This window comes from Megalobrama amblycephala, linkage group LG3, assembly GCF_018812025.1.
Source record: "Megalobrama amblycephala isolate DHTTF-2021 linkage group LG3, ASM1881202v1, whole genome shotgun sequence".
NCBI lineage: Eukaryota > Metazoa > Chordata > Actinopteri > Cypriniformes > Xenocyprididae > Megalobrama > Megalobrama amblycephala.
This window is the reverse complement of record NC_063046.1, coordinates 4,065,075-4,083,897: the sequence shown is the minus strand read 5'-3', so window position 1 is coordinate 4,083,897 and position 18,823 is coordinate 4,065,075. Positions and strand designations below refer to the sequence as shown.

General features: G+C 35.5%; 1 protein-coding gene across 2 annotated transcripts in view; it reads right to left on the bottom strand.

Annotated features, from left to right (window-relative positions):
* cdkal1 (CDK5 regulatory subunit associated protein 1-like 1) overlaps nt 1-18,823 on the bottom strand; it is a 491,748-nt gene that overhangs the window by 166,177 nt on the left and 306,748 nt on the right. For both annotated transcript variants that reach the window (XM_048183562.1, XM_048183561.1), the window contains exon 9: nt 14,069-14,235. In XM_048183562.1, the coding sequence (XP_048039519.1) occupies nt 14,069-14,235 (167 nt within the window). The remainder of the gene's footprint in view (nt 1-14,068; nt 14,236-18,823) is intronic.

The window sequence follows — 18,823 nt, the reverse complement described above, 5'->3', positions numbered from 1 at the left end:
ATTCAATTGCAAATTAGCCACTGTGTGAAGTGCCACATCAATGTAGCTTTTGTTCACTGAATGATGAAAATTCAGCTTTGCATCACAGTAATATATTATATTTGAAACTATATTCAAATAGAATTGCAATAATATATATATATATATATATATATATATATATATATATATATATATATATATATATATATATATATATAGCTGTTTTTTTTTGTTTTTTTTTCTGTATTTTTATGTTGACTTGTTTCAAAAACATTAAAAATAGTATTGTGTCCAATCTTTTGACCGGATAATTTAAAATATAACAGGCCTATGTAAAATTTTCTTCACATGATGAGCATGCTCACAGAGGGTTTTTTTCTTTTATTTCACAGACCCCAGAGGGTTAAAAACCTGTCGGTGTGTACTGAAGGTGTGTACTGTTACTTACTAAGAGACCTGGCTTGGTGGGCAAAAGAAAACAAAAGAGCAACCATATAGCAACCACCAAAAACACCCTAGCAACCCGAGGACAATCATCTTCATACAGTGATGTACAAAAGTCTAAAATACTTCCATTTTTTCCAACTAAACGTGATATCAGCTTAACAGTCTATGTTAAAGTCACCATGAAATCAAAATTGACTTTTTTTTTGGAACAATGCAGTATTTATTATGAATGATTTATCCAAGCATTATTATTTTTATTTTTTTTTTCCAATTTATCCATTATTATTATTATTTTTTTTCCAATTTTTATTTATCCCCTCATAATCTTTAATCAAAATAACTTCCCCTCACTCTTGCAGCAAAATATTTTCTCTTTTCTGATAATGTGTTTAATGGCGTGATTGTGGGACAACGAGTCACTCACATGAGATCGGCCAATAACAAACCACGACCATCCAACCAATGGACAAAGGACAAGTCCCGCATTCTGAATTGTTAGAAAACTAAAACTATTTCCAGGCTTAAATTCTATTGTATAGTATGACATGAACAGACCTGTTGGACCTGTTTCTGTTATACTACCCTGTAGAGTAAACAGCTCAAACTGTTTAAAGGCAGAATTGGTAAAAATTATTCTGGAATAAAGGGAACAATGGGAAGAGAAGACAGGCAAAATAAACACAAGGTTATCAGGCTTGTCATCTGAGCTGCCTTTGCTGTTCTTATTTCTTCTAGTCATCAAGTTGGTTGTCATGGTTATCATGATTTTCATGATGAACAGCAGCAACCGGAGCCGAGTGTCTGAACATACGCGCACAAAGCAGCGTTCCATTAGCCAACCATCACAGAGGTCACGGCCTGACCTCCTTGCTTATCAGCAGCCACTCGCGGTGTGGCCCGTCAGTGGAGGGTGCTTCACCTGAGAGGAGACCACTGAAAAGGGTACTACAGCAAAGCGTACACTCAGATCACAGTTAAGCGCTCTTGTTTTGCTCTTAGAAAGGCTTGCCTTAATGAGGTGACTTCCCCGTGACCTCTTGGATAGAAGTAGGGATGAATTACACTGATGCTGGCCAGCAATTAAAAGACACTTCAAAGGAAAAATGTGAAGGCTAATGTACTCAGTGTGCTCCATGTTTTCCAACACATATCAAATGAGCACTATTGGCCTGGAGGTCAAGGCTCGGATGGTGCTCTGGTATATGGATGGAGTGTGCGCTCCATAGTGGCATGTGTATAGAGCTTGTATCTCCGTTTAAAGATATAATTTGAAAGCCCTGTCCTTGGATTTCACTATCCTCACAGCTCTTATAGTATTCATGTACTGTATGGTGTGGCACGCTTCATGGCGGGTTAACTGGTGGGTCAGATTTTTTGACTGTGTAATGAAGGTGATATGCTCTGGTTTTGGAGAAGCTAAACTTTCATGCTGCCAAGCTTCCTGAAATAAAATGACATCAAAGAGATTAGTAATCAGAAGCACATTAAACAAAGTTACACAGTGGGCTCTGACACACACTTACTGCACTGATAAGATGGAATGTAATTGTAAACACTCTGAACATGATAATTCATAACTAAAGATCCTGATAAAGTGGACACAGTTCATTGTGTTATTCTCATTAGCATTCGCTAAGACGTATCACTCAGGGTTAGTTGTTCTTTAAGGCCCTGATTACAAGCATTGTAGTCAATCACAGGTATTCTTGTTTTATTAAAATAATAATAATAATAATAATAATAATAATAATAATAATAATAATAATAATAATAATAATAATAATTATTATTATTATTATTATTATAATTTGTCATGCTGTCACATACAGTCAAACCAAAATTTATTCAGACACCATGAACATTTCATTCATTATTACAGTTTATTTACTTTAATGGTAATAAAATTTGACAAGATCTCAAAGTTAAACTGTCAGAAAAAAAAAAAAAATAATAATAATAATTGAATTGTGTCAGATAACACTTAAGCAAAACATGGTCAGGACAAAGTGTCTGAATAATTTTATCAATTTTACTGGTAGTCCACTGTATGAAGATTTTTTGGGGTATAATATGTCACAGTTTACTTTATTTTGCTATCCTCACTTACATGAACTACAGGGAGTGCAGAATTATTAGGCAAGTTGATTTTCTGATCATATTTTTTTCCCAAGCACATTTTACCAATTCCAATCCACATCAATCTTAATAACTACTATTAATATTGTTTTTAATCATTTATAAGTGATATATAATTGTTCATGAAGGCTGGAAATGAAAAATGCCTTATATTCAGGTGTGCAGAATTATTAGGCAAGTTTTCTTTTACAGGCAAAATGAGCCAAAAAAGAGATTTAACTCAGACTGAAAAGTCAAAAATTATTAAATACTCATGAGAAGGACGCAATACTAATGCAATACTAGAAATTGCAAAGTTAAAGCATGACCAAGGGACAGCAAAATGCTCATTGGGTCAGCGGGGTCAGACAAAAACAGGTGGAAAAGAAAAGACACGTTAACTGCAAAATAATTAAGAATTATGTGTGAAACCATCAGGAACCCTTTAGTCTCCAGCGCCACCATTTTCCAGAACTGCAACCTACCTGGAGTCTCCAGAAGTGCAAGGTCTCAGGATCTCAGAGACTTAGGTTAGCTAAAGAATCCTAAAAAATGACCCGCACTTGATAAGAATCACAAGCTGAAGTGTTATAAAATACATGAAGACTGGGTTTTTATAGGCCTTATAAACCGACAGCTTGAGAGTGACTCCTGAAGGACCAGCACCACATCCTCTTGTACCACTGTTTGAAGAATTTATCTTCCAGAATCTGGCAGTAAGTTTTGGAAGATCATTTTTAGTCCATCTCTGCAAGACAGACATTTCAGGATAAGAGATGGACTAAAAGTGAACTCAAACACCTTACTGCCAGATTCTGGATAAATTCTTCAAACAGTGGTACAAGAGGATGTGGTGCTGGTCCATCAGGAGTCATTCTCAAGCTGTCTGTCTATAAGCCCTATTAAAACCCAGTCTTCATGTATTTTATAACACTTCAGCTTGTGATTCTTATCAAGTGCAGGTCATTTTTTAGGATTCTTTAGCTAACCTAAGTCTCTGAGATCCTAACACCTTGCACTTCTGGAGACTCCAGGTAGGTTGCAGCTCTGGAAAATGGTGGCGCTGGAGACTAAAGGGTTCCTGATGGTTTCACACTTAATTCTTCACCTTAATTCTTAATTATTTTGCAGTTAACATGTGTCTTTTCTTTTCCACCTGTTTTTGTCTGACCCCGCTGACCCAATGAGCATTTTGCTGTCCCTTGGTCATGCTTTAACTTTGCAATTTCTAGTATTGCATTAGTATTGCGTCCTTCTCATGAGTATTTAATACTTTTTGACTTTTCAGTCTGAGTTAAATCTCTTTTTTGGCTCATTTTGCCTGTAAAAGAAAACTTGCCTAATAATTCTGCACACCTGAATATAAGGCATTTTTCATTTCCAGCCTTCATGAACAATTATATATCACTTATAAATGATTAAAAACAATATTAATAGTAGTTATTAAGATTGATGTGGATTGGAATTGGTAAAATGTGCTTGGGAAAAAAATATGATCAGAAAATCAACTTGCCTAATAATTCTGCACTCCCTGTATAGGTGTCCTGCACCCACTAGTAAAAAAAAAAAAAAAAAAAAAAAAAAAAAAAAAAAAAAAAAAAAAATATATATATATATATATATATATATATATATATATATATATATATATATATACATATATGTGTATATTAGGGGTGTCGCAATATACCGGTATTGACAAAAAATGTGATATTCAAAGCATGAAATATCGTGTTAATTTAGGGTGTGGCAATATACCGGTACTGGCGATAACCACATTATTTAAAATGAATAGGACTCTTATGATATCATGACACGTAAATACTCCAGCACCAGTACCTGGTTAACCGCTCAGGTGGCAGTATAACGCTGACACTTGTCAAACAAGAAGATGACGCAGCACACGCAGCTATTCCAAGAAGAGAGTGAGTGGCTCTGTCCACACCCGAATAAAGTAAGCTCGACAGTATGGGAGTTTTTCGGCTTCAACGAAAACACTCTGCAGAATTTGCCTGGCTATATCAGTGCGAAGGGTGGCGATACCACCAACTCTTTTTACCTATCCCCGTGTTAGGTCTGTTGCCGTGCAACAGACAGAATTTTTTATTTTTTTTTATACTGACTGAATTCGCGTTTTGAACAAATCAGTTTAATTAATGATTAAATGACCCATTCTATAAAGACGGTCACTTGCTTGCTTCCTGAATGAATGAATCATTTGAACAAATCGGATGAATGAATGAACTCACTCACTCATTAAGACAGTGACTTGCTGCCACCTACTGGCAGTTTAGTTTCATATTTAAAGTACATTTTAATTAAAAAGTTAAAATTAGAAATAATTCCATGTTTAAATATTGAAATACATTTATGTAGACACATTTTATACTGTGTAAATATATTAATGCCACTTCTCATTCTGTGTCACCTCTGTATTGCAAAGATGTATTTTGTTGATTTTTTATTTCTTCAGGTCTTAAAAAGCCTTATATTTGACTTTTAAAAAATGTGCAGCAACCCTGAAAAAGAAAAACTAAATAAAAAAAGTAAAAATGAATTTGATTTTTTTCCCCCCAATAATTCTAAAGATATCGCAATATATCGATATTGTGGCAGCCCTAATGTGTGTATGTGTATATATATAAAGCATTACATTTCTTCGCAAACCTTCCATCATTTGGCTTATTTGATGGATCTCTTCACCACTACACTGACTCAGTTGATTAAGAAAACAATGTTTGATAGCAACAGCTTTTCTCAGCCAAAGTCATGCAATAAATCTGACATATGCAACCAGTTAAAGGCCCAAAGGCCCAATTGGATTAAAATGTCCAAAACCCGCTAGAACAATTTTATATATTTTGTTGACTTGTGTACTTACATTATCCCCAAAAAAAAAAATTCCAAAATTGTTTAAATCTAGAGAAATAAGCAATTTTAACCAGGACACAGACCATGTCCGTGTGTCGCCTATCAATGACATCATTACCCTTGATTTCCGGTTTTATTTTGTAGAAACGATGGAAACATCAAAGACGCTTTAGTATATTATGTGTTTTATTAGACAGATGAGCAACTGTTTGGAAACATTCATAAACAGAAAACTACTCATGTTATATAGCTCAACACATTAAGTCTTTTTGTTTGAATCTTGTTTTCTTGATTTACCGCGAGTACCATGTTTTACCATGACTAATATCATTCTAGCTTACTGCAGTGTGCAACAAGTGTCTCATAGCAGCCGCTGATGAATACACAGTAGCATTAGAACAACTTTCAACACACAAATGTATTTAATATGATAAAACAGCACTGCTTTACCCCACATACACTTGACCAGAAGAAGTGAAGCAGCAACTGTGGCATAATAAAAGTCCCACTGCTCTCGAGGTGTGCGTCACACTCGTCTCTCATTATCAATCACTCCAGCAGCCTCATTCAGCTCTCACAGCACTCGGCCTGCTCTGCTTCATACTACAGTAACGTTAATAACCTCATCCATGAACATGATTTCTGACTAAGTCTCATCACGATTCTTTTCCACCAGCTGTAGACGTGAAGACAACACCTCCCATGATTCCACAAAATCAAGGTGTCAGCGAGCTATGCCTTTGTTTTGAATAAGCGACCTCTAGCAGCGAAAAATTACATATTGTGGCTTTAACAGGTCCAATATTAACATATCCCTAGATGAAGGTTAGTTTTAAAGTAACCAATAATTTAATGTTTGCAAATGACTCATAATTGTATCCTAATTTAGTTACTTGGTGTTCAGTAATGAAGGGCCTACTCTGCATCAGCAACACTGACTCAATGACAAACAAGCCATTTATAAGAAGTCAACTGATGGCACCTGTATTAGCAACTAGTTTATTACTAATTAATCAATTGATTGTTAATCATAAATATAGGGGGCTGCTGCTCGGTATAACTGTTTTCAAGAACATTATGTAAATTGGTATACTATTTAGCCTAGGCTACCAAATCGAACACCAAAACTTAATATGAACTGTTTTTGGGATTTACGTTAAAAACACTGCAAAAAATGCTGTTCTTACTTACAATTTTTGTCTTGTTTTTAGTCAAAATATCTTAAAGTTCTTACATCAAGAAGCATTTTCTTGACAAGTACAAATTATTTTCTTGTTTTCGGGAAAAAATAAATCAAAATTAAGTAAGTTTTTCCTTAAAACAAGCAAAATAATCTGCCAATGGGGTAAGCAAAATAATCTTATTTCAAACCAAGAATAAGATATATAATCTTGTTTTCAGTTTGGACTAAGATTATTTTGCTTACCCCATTGGCAGATCATTTTGCTTGTTTTAAGGAAAAACGTGCTTAATTTTGATTTATTTTTCCTGAAAACAAGAAAATAATTTGTACTTGTCAAGAAAATGCTTCTTGATTTAAGAACTTTAAGATATTTTGACTAGAAACAAGACAAAAACTCTAAGAACAGCATTTTTTGCAGTGAAAAAATTGATGGAAAGCTGGCAGTCTGCACATTTCTTACCTTCGCCACCTTCTTCCATATGGATCAATTTTCTGTTCTGATCTCAACAACACTGTTAGACGTTGCCGGGCTTTTTTACAGTAAAATACTAGCAACACTGTTGCCAGTAATTTACTGTTGATTGTACAGTTATTTACTGTAATCTACAGTATGTTACTGTAAAGATACCATGCACTAAATTAAAACTCATATTGCCTCATTTCATTTGCAGAAACCAACTGCCTCAAATTGTCAGAGTGCCATTTAAATTTACAAATTAATTTTTATTATATGCTAATAATATGAGCATATCATTACTATGAACTTATTTCTTTAGCGTTCAATACAAACATTTTAAATAAAAATATTTTCAACTACACAATCACCATCTGTTAAATAAAACATGTAGCATATCACCAATGTCTATTGAACTTCTGCTGAACCTAAGCACAGGCTCTACTCTTCAGCACAATGGTGACCCGCAAAACTCAATTTTACAGTAAACTACTGGCAACAGTGTTGCCAGTATATAACTGGCAACAGTGTTGCCAGTACATAACTGTATTTTAACAAGCAGTTTGTAACTGTTAAATTACATTTTTTGGGTGTGTCTTTTTATCTTACACCTTTAACCCTTTCAACCCCACAGGAACATCCTCTAGTGTCCACACTACAGAGTAAAAGTAACATTGATGCTGTGTTGCAGTGAGATAATTAAGTTTATATTTAAGTGATGATTGAGCATTAATGATGAACACCTGCTGTTAACAAGCAAAACCACTGAAAAGAGGAACAAGAACGGAATAAATACTAGCAGAAACTACAACTACGAGCAGAACTACAACTGTCTTCCAGCCATTACACATTATTACACTTATTACTGACCAGATTAACTTTATTTCTACAAAAGAAATCTTATTGAGAATTAACAGAAGTTTAGATGTTGATATTTTGGTGAAAATGTTTGGTTTGATGTTACCATCGAGGAGATCCACGCTTGCTTTAGCTGAGCTCTTTACCTATGACCTTTTAATACATCAGTTTTTTTTTTTTTTTCTCTGGCTGCTTAAACTATTCATATATTTATGACAGAAACAACTATAGAGAAAAAAAAAAAAAAAAAATGTTGAGTGCTGATAGTTATGTGTTGAAGACATAACCATCACATAGTCTCTTGATTCACTGAATTCGCACTGTTTTATCCATTGTTACATTATTAACAGACTAATATTTTTCATTATTGCCACTGTGAAACTACAGCAAGAGTTCCAACAACAATCAGCTAAAAAGAGTTTATTTTTAAATGCCATGTACTAAAAACAGCTGCAGCATTATTTAGACACACACAGATATAACAAATCAGCACATCAATCTCAACAATGCTGGCAATAAAGCTGCATAATTTATTCATTCTGCAGTGCATGCTGGGAGTTTTGTACTATGCTGGCATCCAGCATGCATTGCAACATTAAACTTTTGGATGTCACCATTGTTGAGATTCATATTCTTATTGTTGATGTCTCTGCTGTGCAAGTTAAGCAGGAGCTCAAAATATTTTATGCATTATAATGACTTATATAATCTCCTAAATAACTGATTACTGAAATGTTGCTTGTTCATACGCTGTTGAATCACAGATATAGTACAATTAATAAAGATAAAATACCCATTAAATCAAAGACTAGACACATAAATAGATCAGTGAATTAGACAAGTCCAAGATGATTACAGAATCATCACAACAGCCAAACACCTGATCAACTTTGTGTTGGCCTTTTCCTGCCATAACAAATGTGTTTTATAAACACTCAGTTACAGCAGCCAGAGAAAGCTAATATAAAAGAGTCAAGAGCCCAACTAAAGCAGACACTTGTCACCACGATGGTAACTTCAATATTTTTTTTTTCTTTCAATAAAACATCAACATCCATATCTGTTAATTCTCAATAAGAACTTCTGTACATGTATGAAAAAGAAAAAAAAAAATGTCAAACTGGTTTGACACTGAAGTCAGTTTTAGTTCTTGTGTTTCTGCTCGTGTCATTTTTCTGGTCTTGTTTTTTGTCCTTCGGTGATTCTGCTTATCAGGTGTTCATAAAGTTTCTGATTCACTCACTTCTTTTCATTCACTCACTCTGTCAAGTGGACTATACTAATGAACTTATGTAGGGAATAGTGAATGAGGGTATAGGGTGTGATTTAGAACACAGCCTCTGAGTGTTGACTTTGAGCATTGTTAACTCACAGTATATTCCTATAGGCTATTTTCTCGAAGATGACAAATGTTACCCAGAATGCAGTGTTTTCTACAGTATATTACTGTTTTAATGGAAAATGGTTTGTTACTGTCAGAATTTGGCTGTTTTTCTACAGCAAGGTCTAACAGTGAAGTCTCTGCAAACTACTGAGCAGGCACCAATCAGAGGCCACAATTTTATGATGTCATAATGTAGACTTCTTACAAAGTATTTTACAGTATTTTAATAATACAAAAATACAAAACCCTAAAGTATTTTGATACAAAATACAAAGCCATTTTCATCAACTCTATCAAATACAAATTACAAAATACTATTTTGTATTTGAAATACATGTATCATAAATACTGCCCATCCCTGTATGTATGTATGTATGTATGTATGTATATATATATATATATATATATATATATATATATATATATATATATATATATATATATATATATATATATATATATATATATATATATATATACATACATACATACACACACACACAGTGCTCAGCGTAAATGAGTACACCCCCTTTGAGAAGTAACATTTTAAACAGTCTCAATGAACACAAAAACTATTTCCAAAATGTTGACAACACTTAGTTTTATATAACATCTGTTTAACTTATAACATGAAAGTAAGGTTAAAGTTACAGTCCGCCATTTTTCCTCTTTGTCGCCATCTCTGTTTGAAACATGCGATTGCAGTCATATGCGGAATAGTTATCGTTACGTGGGTTGTGCATCGGCATGGCTCAGCGCGGATGACTCTATTGTTTGCTGTCAATCACTACACCGGTGTGGATACTGCACTTCAGAATCACAGATTCTACGTCTTGAAAGTATGACCAATATAAGAATTTTCACTGGAAAATATCAGCTGAACAAGTAAGTAACATTTCTTTTGTTCTGACCAATTGAGGAAAAAAGCATTAGGCCTACGATAAATCGCGCTGCTAATGATGATTAAATCTAACAATTGCTTAGCTCGGATCACACCAAACCATGCAAATTATTATTACTGTTATATTTTGTTCTCAAATTGTTCATGTTAACAACATCAGCATTGCGTGACTATCCCTGTGTTTCAATCAGCTCCCTAGCTCCCTAGGTCGTGAATCAGTATATCATGTAAATGAATGTGGCTGATTCCCTGATCAGTGCCCTGACTACTGAACTAGGGAACTGACTGAGATGCACGCTATGTGTATTTAGTGTATATTACTGTTACCTGTAGATTTCAATTTCTGTAGCCACTCCATAGACCAAAGTCTTTTGCTTTTTGACTATGGGTGAATCTCCAGTTGTCACTGATGATTGTCAGTGTCAGATTGAGGTTTAGTTATTTCAGCTTCTGTGAGAACAGACTATAAATTATCCACTACAAGCATCCTCCTCACATGATAAAGCAGACTAGCTAGCCTGGACTCCTCCTTTCTGTTTACATACGTGGCGTAATGACGCAAAGATGAACTGCTGCATGCTCAAATTTCTTGCGGAATTTTAGACTACAAATATCTAATTTAACAAGAATTCAACCACAGGTGAGTCTAATTAATCATTACACAGGTGTCCAGCAGACAGTTGACTATAAAAGTGTGTTAAAATCTCTTCCCATTTCATGCTGTCAGCAATGGCACCAATGGAAGAGAAATGTCACAAAACCTAAGAAAGAAAATAACTTCTTTACACCAGAAAGTTGAAGGCTACAAGAAGATCAGCAAAGCTTTACTTATCAGTCAGAGTACTGTAGCAAAAGTGGTACAAAAAGTTTAAAAAGATGGAACTGTAACCATCTCACAGAGACGTCCAGGTCATCCACGGAAGTTAACACCTCGACAAGAGCGTCTTCTGATGAGAAAGTTTGAAGAAAATCGGCGTGCAAGTTGACTGCAGTTATCGAAAGAAGTAGAAAGCCAAACTGGGGTGACTAATTCCCGTGACACAATACGGCTTACACTGCAGAGGAATGGCACGCATGGGTGCCGTCCATGAAAGAAGCCTTTCCTAAAGCCCAGGCACAAAAAAAATCACGCTTAGAGTTTGCCAGGGCCCATGCTGACAAAGATGAAGACTACTGGGACTCTATACTCTGGAGTGATGAGACCAAGATAAATGTTTTTGGAACTGATGGCTTCATACTGTATAGCGTTGCAAAGGTGAGGAATACAAAGAAAAATGCATGGTGCCTACAGTGAAACATGGTGGTGGCAGTGTCCTTTTGTGGGGATGCATGAGTGCTACTGGTGTTGGGGAGCTGCATTTCATTGATGGCATCATGAATTCACAGATGTACTGCTCTATACTGAAAGAGAAAATGCTACCATCACTCCGTGCCCTTGGTCGTCGTGCACTTTTCCAACATGATCCTAAACACACATCTAAGGCCACTGTTGGATTTCTGAAGAAAAACAGGGTGAAAGTGATTCAGTGGCTCCTGATCTGAACCCAATCGAACACCTATAGGGAATTCTGAAGAGACAAGTTGAGCATCACTCTCCATCCAGCATCCAGTCTCTAAAAGATGTCATTCTTGAAGAATGTCGCCAACTTGTTCATTCCATGCCTAGAAGACTTGATGCTGTCATTAAAAATCATGGAGACCATACAAAGTACTAGATGTAGTAGTTTTTGTTGTGGGGTGTACTCATTTTTGCATCACCCTTTGAAACAGAGATAACGACAAAGAGGAAAAATGGCGGACTGCAGCTTTAACCTTACTTTCATGTTATAACTCAAACAGATGTTATATAAAACTTAGTCTTGTCAGCATTTTGGAAATGGTTTTTGTGTTACTTTTCAAAGGGGGTGTACTCATTTACGCTGAACAATATATATATATATATATATATATATATATATATATATATATATATATATATATATATATATATAGTGTGTCTGACTAATTTCTGGTTTGACTGTACATAAGTGACAATAACCATATTAAAATGCAAGACTGAATCTGAAATTGAGATCTTTGATAGTGATAATAAATAAATAAATAAATCTGTCTGTGCAGTGTAAGTGCAAGTTGAAGGCTACATGCTATGTTTTAATGTATTATTTACTTATAATAATTAATTGCATTAATGATCAACTATATTTTTATGTTGAAATAGCTAAATAATAATAATAATAATAATAATAATAATAATAATAAATAAATAAATAGTTTAGTTTTTGCTATGGTACTGAAATTGGTCCAGAGAACCATGCAATTTTACTAATATTGGTAGCAACTACTGAAATGTACCTGTCTAAAGGACATTTTGCATGAGAACCTTTTCTCTACATATAAAAGCACAATTATCAGTGCATGAAGCCCATTTTCTTCAGAAAGAGTCAATTTTGTAAGTGACACGGTAAGGTTTCTCTCATACAGTGATGATCAGTCCTATCCTATCTGACAGGTGCTTCTGCCATTTCAAAACGCTGAGCAAAGGGTCCATAAATCATACATCTGTTCTGCTAAACACCTCTAATGCTGCTAAATGAGTCCTCAGAAAGAGTGTGAGACAGCCGCTGCCGCAACCTCCCAGATCGCAGTCATTTACCAGTGCTGTGAAAGCTCTCCACCCGCAAAAACACTTAAGAGGCAGTAAATGGAGAAGATCTCTCACAGTCAGGGGGATGTGTTCAGATGAGCAGAGGAACAGTTCTAGTAGAGCTAGCGTGTCTTACACCAGCATCCCTGTGATGATTTAGGAAATGGAAGCCTGTGAGCTTTGAGAGAATGTGTCATCTGTCTGTATGTGAGCGGGGAGTGGACGTGATCTGTCCAGACAGCATTTGGTATTTCCATCACCTGTGAAAACCATTTTACCTCATTCTTACAAAGCATCTGACGCAACACAATTACCATGTATTTTACCGCCCATTACAGAGCCATGCACCAAACGAAGGCTTTATAGTTTCACCTTGTAGCAGAAGTCAAACGACTAGCATACGTGCTCCGCCGCTTCCCGCAAGACAAATAGATGCATCAAAGAAGTGATATGTAATTAAAAATACTTGCTGAGCACGTTGAAATGAAATAAATAATAGTCCAATGATGGAAATCAAATTAGCACATAAAAAGAAATAATCCTCCTCTAGCACGTATACAAGCATGCCTACATTTTTAATTAGCATTTAATTGTTATTTCTTTTCATTTAGGGGGAAAAAATCATCGCTTTTTAATTTGAATGTAACAGAGCATAAACGTAACCTATACATAAGGGGACAAAATTACAACCTCAATTAACCCTCCACAAATTAAAACTGCTTCTTCAGCACTTCTTGCAGCCGTCAGAGGGATTACAAGTGTCCTCAGCATCTGGGGCTCAGAGGAGGAAACGCACAGCATTCTGGGTATTGTTCTAGAATGATGGAATTGAGACTGAAGTCAATGAGCTCTGAATGAGGTGTCACTACAGTCACTACTGCATGCTAGAAAACAACCAGATGGACACAAAAGACACTAAAGGTATGGACACAAACAACAAGAAAACATCAGAACTTAAATTCACTAAAACTGCTCAAGGGGATTATTTATACTGTAATAACTTGTCATTTACTGTGAAAAAAAAAAAAAAAAAAAAAAACAAGCCCACCTTAATGAATGAATGTAGCACATGCACAATTAAAATGAATAAGGGAAAGCCAAATATGGCATTTTGGAAGTGGCAGACACAGAGTATGTGTGTCTCATAGTAAGGTTTCATTTACTGCAAGATCTTAATGGTGAGGTGCATGATGGGTGGTCAGATTGTTTGTCTGAGAATGAGGATGTACCTCCAGATGTTCCAAGATGTACGGTGGGTTGGTCATACCCAGGCGCAACATCGCTCCCTCTGGGATCTCCTTCACCAGTTCCCAGAGCAGAGACGGTAGGTCAGTGCCAATGTCCCGGCCGTATGCACCTGTGTCCTCACTGGTCAGCCAGATCTCACAGACACCCTCTGTAAGACAAAGCGGCGGCTGAGTTATGTTGATTAAACATAGCCATTTTCCATTTAATACAGGAAACTATAGTTATTTAATATTTATAATTTAAAGAAGACTACCCAATATATGTCAATATATATCACTTGAAGTTTCATCTCAGTTAGGGAAAAAATAATAATAATAAAAAGAAAAAGAAAAAAGGATGAAAATAAATAAATAAATAAATAAAAAAACCTTCTAATCTTAATTCTTGACTTAAGGCAACTTTATTACAATAGTCAATTTTGAGATTTTGCTTCCATAACATGCCTTCTTTCAGACTAGTGGAAAGAAAACATTCAAAGACACAATTAAATGTTAAATTTAATTATACTTTGTCTATTTGCATTTGTAGATTTCCATTACAATATATCTTTAAAGGCTGTGAGTTTTTTTCTCCAGTTAGAAATCCCCACTTTAGCAGCACTTTCAAAGGCCAAACTTTACATTTTTATTCCTATCTATAGATTTTAAAAGAGGAATTTGTTCACATATCGTTATTATTTTATCCTCGGTCTGTTGACAGTATTTTCTGATTTATGGAGTGATGGAAAAAGGAATATCCAAAAATCACCTCTGCAAAAATGTGTCGACAAAATCAAACAAGACAATTGTTAATTAGAAAATTGCATACATAAACAACATTTCAGAAAACTTGTATTACAAATCATTTGTCATAATATAGTGTGATTAATCAGCCATTTAATTATGGTGATATCTTTTAGTTACTTTTTCTAACTGTGGTGCTTTGCCTTAAAGGTGACATAGAATTGAAAATTGAATTTACCTTGGCATAGTTGAACAACAAGAGTTCAGTACATGGAAATGACATACAGTGAGTCTCAAACACCATTGTTTCCTCCTTATGTAAATCTCATTTGTTTAAAAGACCTCCGAAGAACAGGCAAATCTCAACATAACACCGACTGTGTTGGGATCATTAATATGTATGCCCCAAATATTTGCATATGCCAACCCATGTTCAAGGCATTAGACAAGGGCAGAACGTCTGGATGTGCACAGCTGAATCAACAGACTCGGTAAGCAAGCAAGGCCAATAGTGAAAAATGGCAGATGGAGCAATAATAACCGACATGATCCATGATAACATGATATTTTTAGTGATATTTGTAAATTGTCTTTCTAAATGTTTCGTTAGCATGTTGCTAATGTACCGGTAAATGTGGTTAACGTTACCATCGTTTATTACTGTATTCACTGAGATAAGAGCCGTCGTTATTTTCATTATTAAACACTTGCAGTCTGTATAATTCATAAACAACTTCATTCTTTATAAATCTCTCCAGTGTGTAATGTTAGCTTTAGCCTGTTAGCCACGGAGCACAGCCTCAAACTCATTCAGAATCAAATGTAAACATCCAAATAAATGCTATACTTACATGATCCGATGCATGCATGCAGCATACATGACAAACACTTTGTAAAGATCCATTTTGAGGGTTATATTAGCTGTGTGAACTTTGTTTATGCAATGTATTAGAGTCGCGAGCTCAGGGGAGGGGAGCACGATGATTTAAAGGGGAAGCAGCCTTAATTGGCGCATTTATAATGATGCCCCAAAATAGGCAGTTAAAAAAATGTATTTAAAAAAAATCTATGGGGTATTTTGAGCTGAAACTTCACAGACGCATTCAGGGGACACCTTAGACTTATATTACATCTTGTGAAAAAACGTTCTAGGGCACCTTTAAGATTTGAAATACCATGGTTACTAGTTAAGATATTTCTGTAATACAACCCCTGACCTCTACTTAGTTGTGGATTTTACAGATAACGATAACTAGGTAGTAGCGGATTTTACAGATAACTAGGTTGGCGATAACAGATTAATCAACTGATAGTTTGTAAGATAGATACTGAATGAAAACAAACACAACAAATAGTGTTGAATTGTATTACAAAAATTGAAAAACAGTACTGAACCATGAATATATATATATATATATATATATACACACAGGTATATATATACCTTGATCATTCATGTTAGTTCATAGAGCATTAACTAATGTTAAGAGAAACAATTTGTGAAAACAAAATGTAAAAATGTATTAGTAAATGTTGAAATTAACAATGAACAATACTTTTAGTAAATTTAATGTTACAAATGGACTATTATTGTAAAGTGTTACCATTTCATATAAATCCAAACAGTCAAGCTCACAGATGGCCATCTTTAAATATCCTGCTCTGTGCAGCACACTGCCTCACATATCAAAACAATCTCTCCAGGAGGCGTCAGTGATCTCTAGAGACCACTATCGTACTTTATAATAAAAGCGGACCCTTCTCAGCCGCTCCAGCAACAGATGCAACCCGGAAAAACTATCGTATGGATTTTTGCCTGTAACCGATTTTTCCAGCAATCGGCTATCAGTGTCGATTAATTGGCAAAACCAATCAATCGTTCGACCTCTACCTATAAGAAAAGTAAAAAGCTAGACAGCTCACTAGGTTGTTGCACAGTGCTTGACCCTAGACCATTCTACAGAGAAATAAAATGGACGAGTGTCATGTACTCCACAAATGGAAAACAGTTCAGGTTCAGGTCAGAGATAAACTCCAGCAAGCAGCAGATATCTTAACCACGTGTTAGTTCTTGCTCTGCAGAGCAGCAGATGATGAAAGCTACCTCATTGGGTGATCAATCTCCCACACTTTAATGCACTATGAGAGACTTAACTGTGATTTTGAAAGAGTATCACCATCCGGTTGTGGAACCCATCATTTCATGATTCCGCACCAAATCTGAGCATCTCTGCTGGATGCTGCTTAAAAAAAAAGCCATTGTGCATGTTTATAATTGAAAGGAAGCCAATGTTAAGTCCAGATCAAGGCCATTAGTTGCAGCTCTGATGGGTGTCCTGCTTGAATTATTAATCTAGTGTCAGCGAAGCGGAAGAGAAGGTTAGTGCTTCCTGAACATCACCTAATCATTATAATACCATTGTCTCTCAGCACCATTCAGCAGCTAATGTATGATTCAGAGGCACTCCATCAAATCGCAGGAGTCCAAGTGAAACAACAGTCTGGGCTGTAACAAGTATTTATGTGTCATAGTGCTGAATCTGACAGAGGACGACTGACTGTGATGGACAGAGCAAGTGTGCCAAGTCAAGTCACATTTATTTTTATATATATATATATATATATATATATATATATATATATATATATATATATATATATATATATATATATATAAAAGGAACTGTGGACGAACCAGACAATTGAATCATTCAGATGATTCTTTTAAACATAATCCTAATTCAGAATCAAGTTCCGACTCCAGCTCGTCTGCGGAGTAAACCCAGGCGGATTAATTTTATGACACCCCATGCTCCTGATAGCAGGAGGAGTGACAAACCAAATGGTCACCAGGAAGATAAGATTCTTTGATCACCCAGATCAAAGAAACAGAGGAAACAATGCAGGCCCCATTTGTTCTCTAAAAGACCTAACCTCACAGAAAACTCAACAGAGACTGTTATACAACTAAAACTGCATCAAAATTGTTCCAAACTATTTTAAATGGACTTATCAAACATCTTTTAACTACATACATTTTACATTATGTGTTCACAAATAGTTATGCTTTAGAACACTCACAATTCATGTAAATGTGGTAACTCTTGACTGAATGACTGAAAGTATGCCTTATTTGGACTTAATTTGATTCTTTCCCCCTTTCCTATATCCTGACTGGAATGAAATCTGTTTAAAATGTATTGTATTCCATTTAATAGAAATTATGTTAAAATGGCACTCTCTGCTGAAGCAGAGACAGACCGGGATGTAACACTTATGCTTTATTGGGGGCAGAGGAAGGCCCTCTTGAAACAGGACAATGTCTGATTGGCCAAGACTCCTCAGAGGTGTGACAAACAACTAAGTTTAAATGATCATATTGCAAGATAGTGAACTAGGAGTAGGTTAGTTCTGGTCAAGAAAAACAGAGCAACAGAAGAAAGAACCAGTCAGCCATGACCAGAGTACCAAGAACAATGGAGTAACAAGAAGAACAGACAAGCCGCTCATTTCAAGCCATCCAACTTCCACTCACTTTTCTTTTCTTTCTTTAATTTTCTTTTCCGTTGAAAGTCTCGTGTTCTAAGTTTCGCACAAAGTTCAACCAACAACTTCTGCCGCTTCAACTTTAACTCCAGCGACAAAGAGACTTCCCTTTAATTTTTCAGCAAGCTCAAACGTGATTGGGTTCTACCGAACACAACACGGACCTTGAATACCCTGCGACAACTCATCGACTTGGAAAACTCTTCTCTACACGCCAACGAGGGATATTCACATTCAAAGTCGACGCAAGCAAGTACCTCCAGATTAAAACTGAACTGGTGCATTTAATGATTCATGGTTCGTTCAGGTCAGATCTTCTGAAAAGCATAACTTTGCTAGGAATTCATCATATCACACTCTCTCTCTCTCTCCTAAACTCTTTCTCTCTCACTTCCTGTCTTACTGCAACGCGTATGAATGAATGTATGTATGTATGTATGTATGTGTGTGTTCGTGGTAGATTAGCTT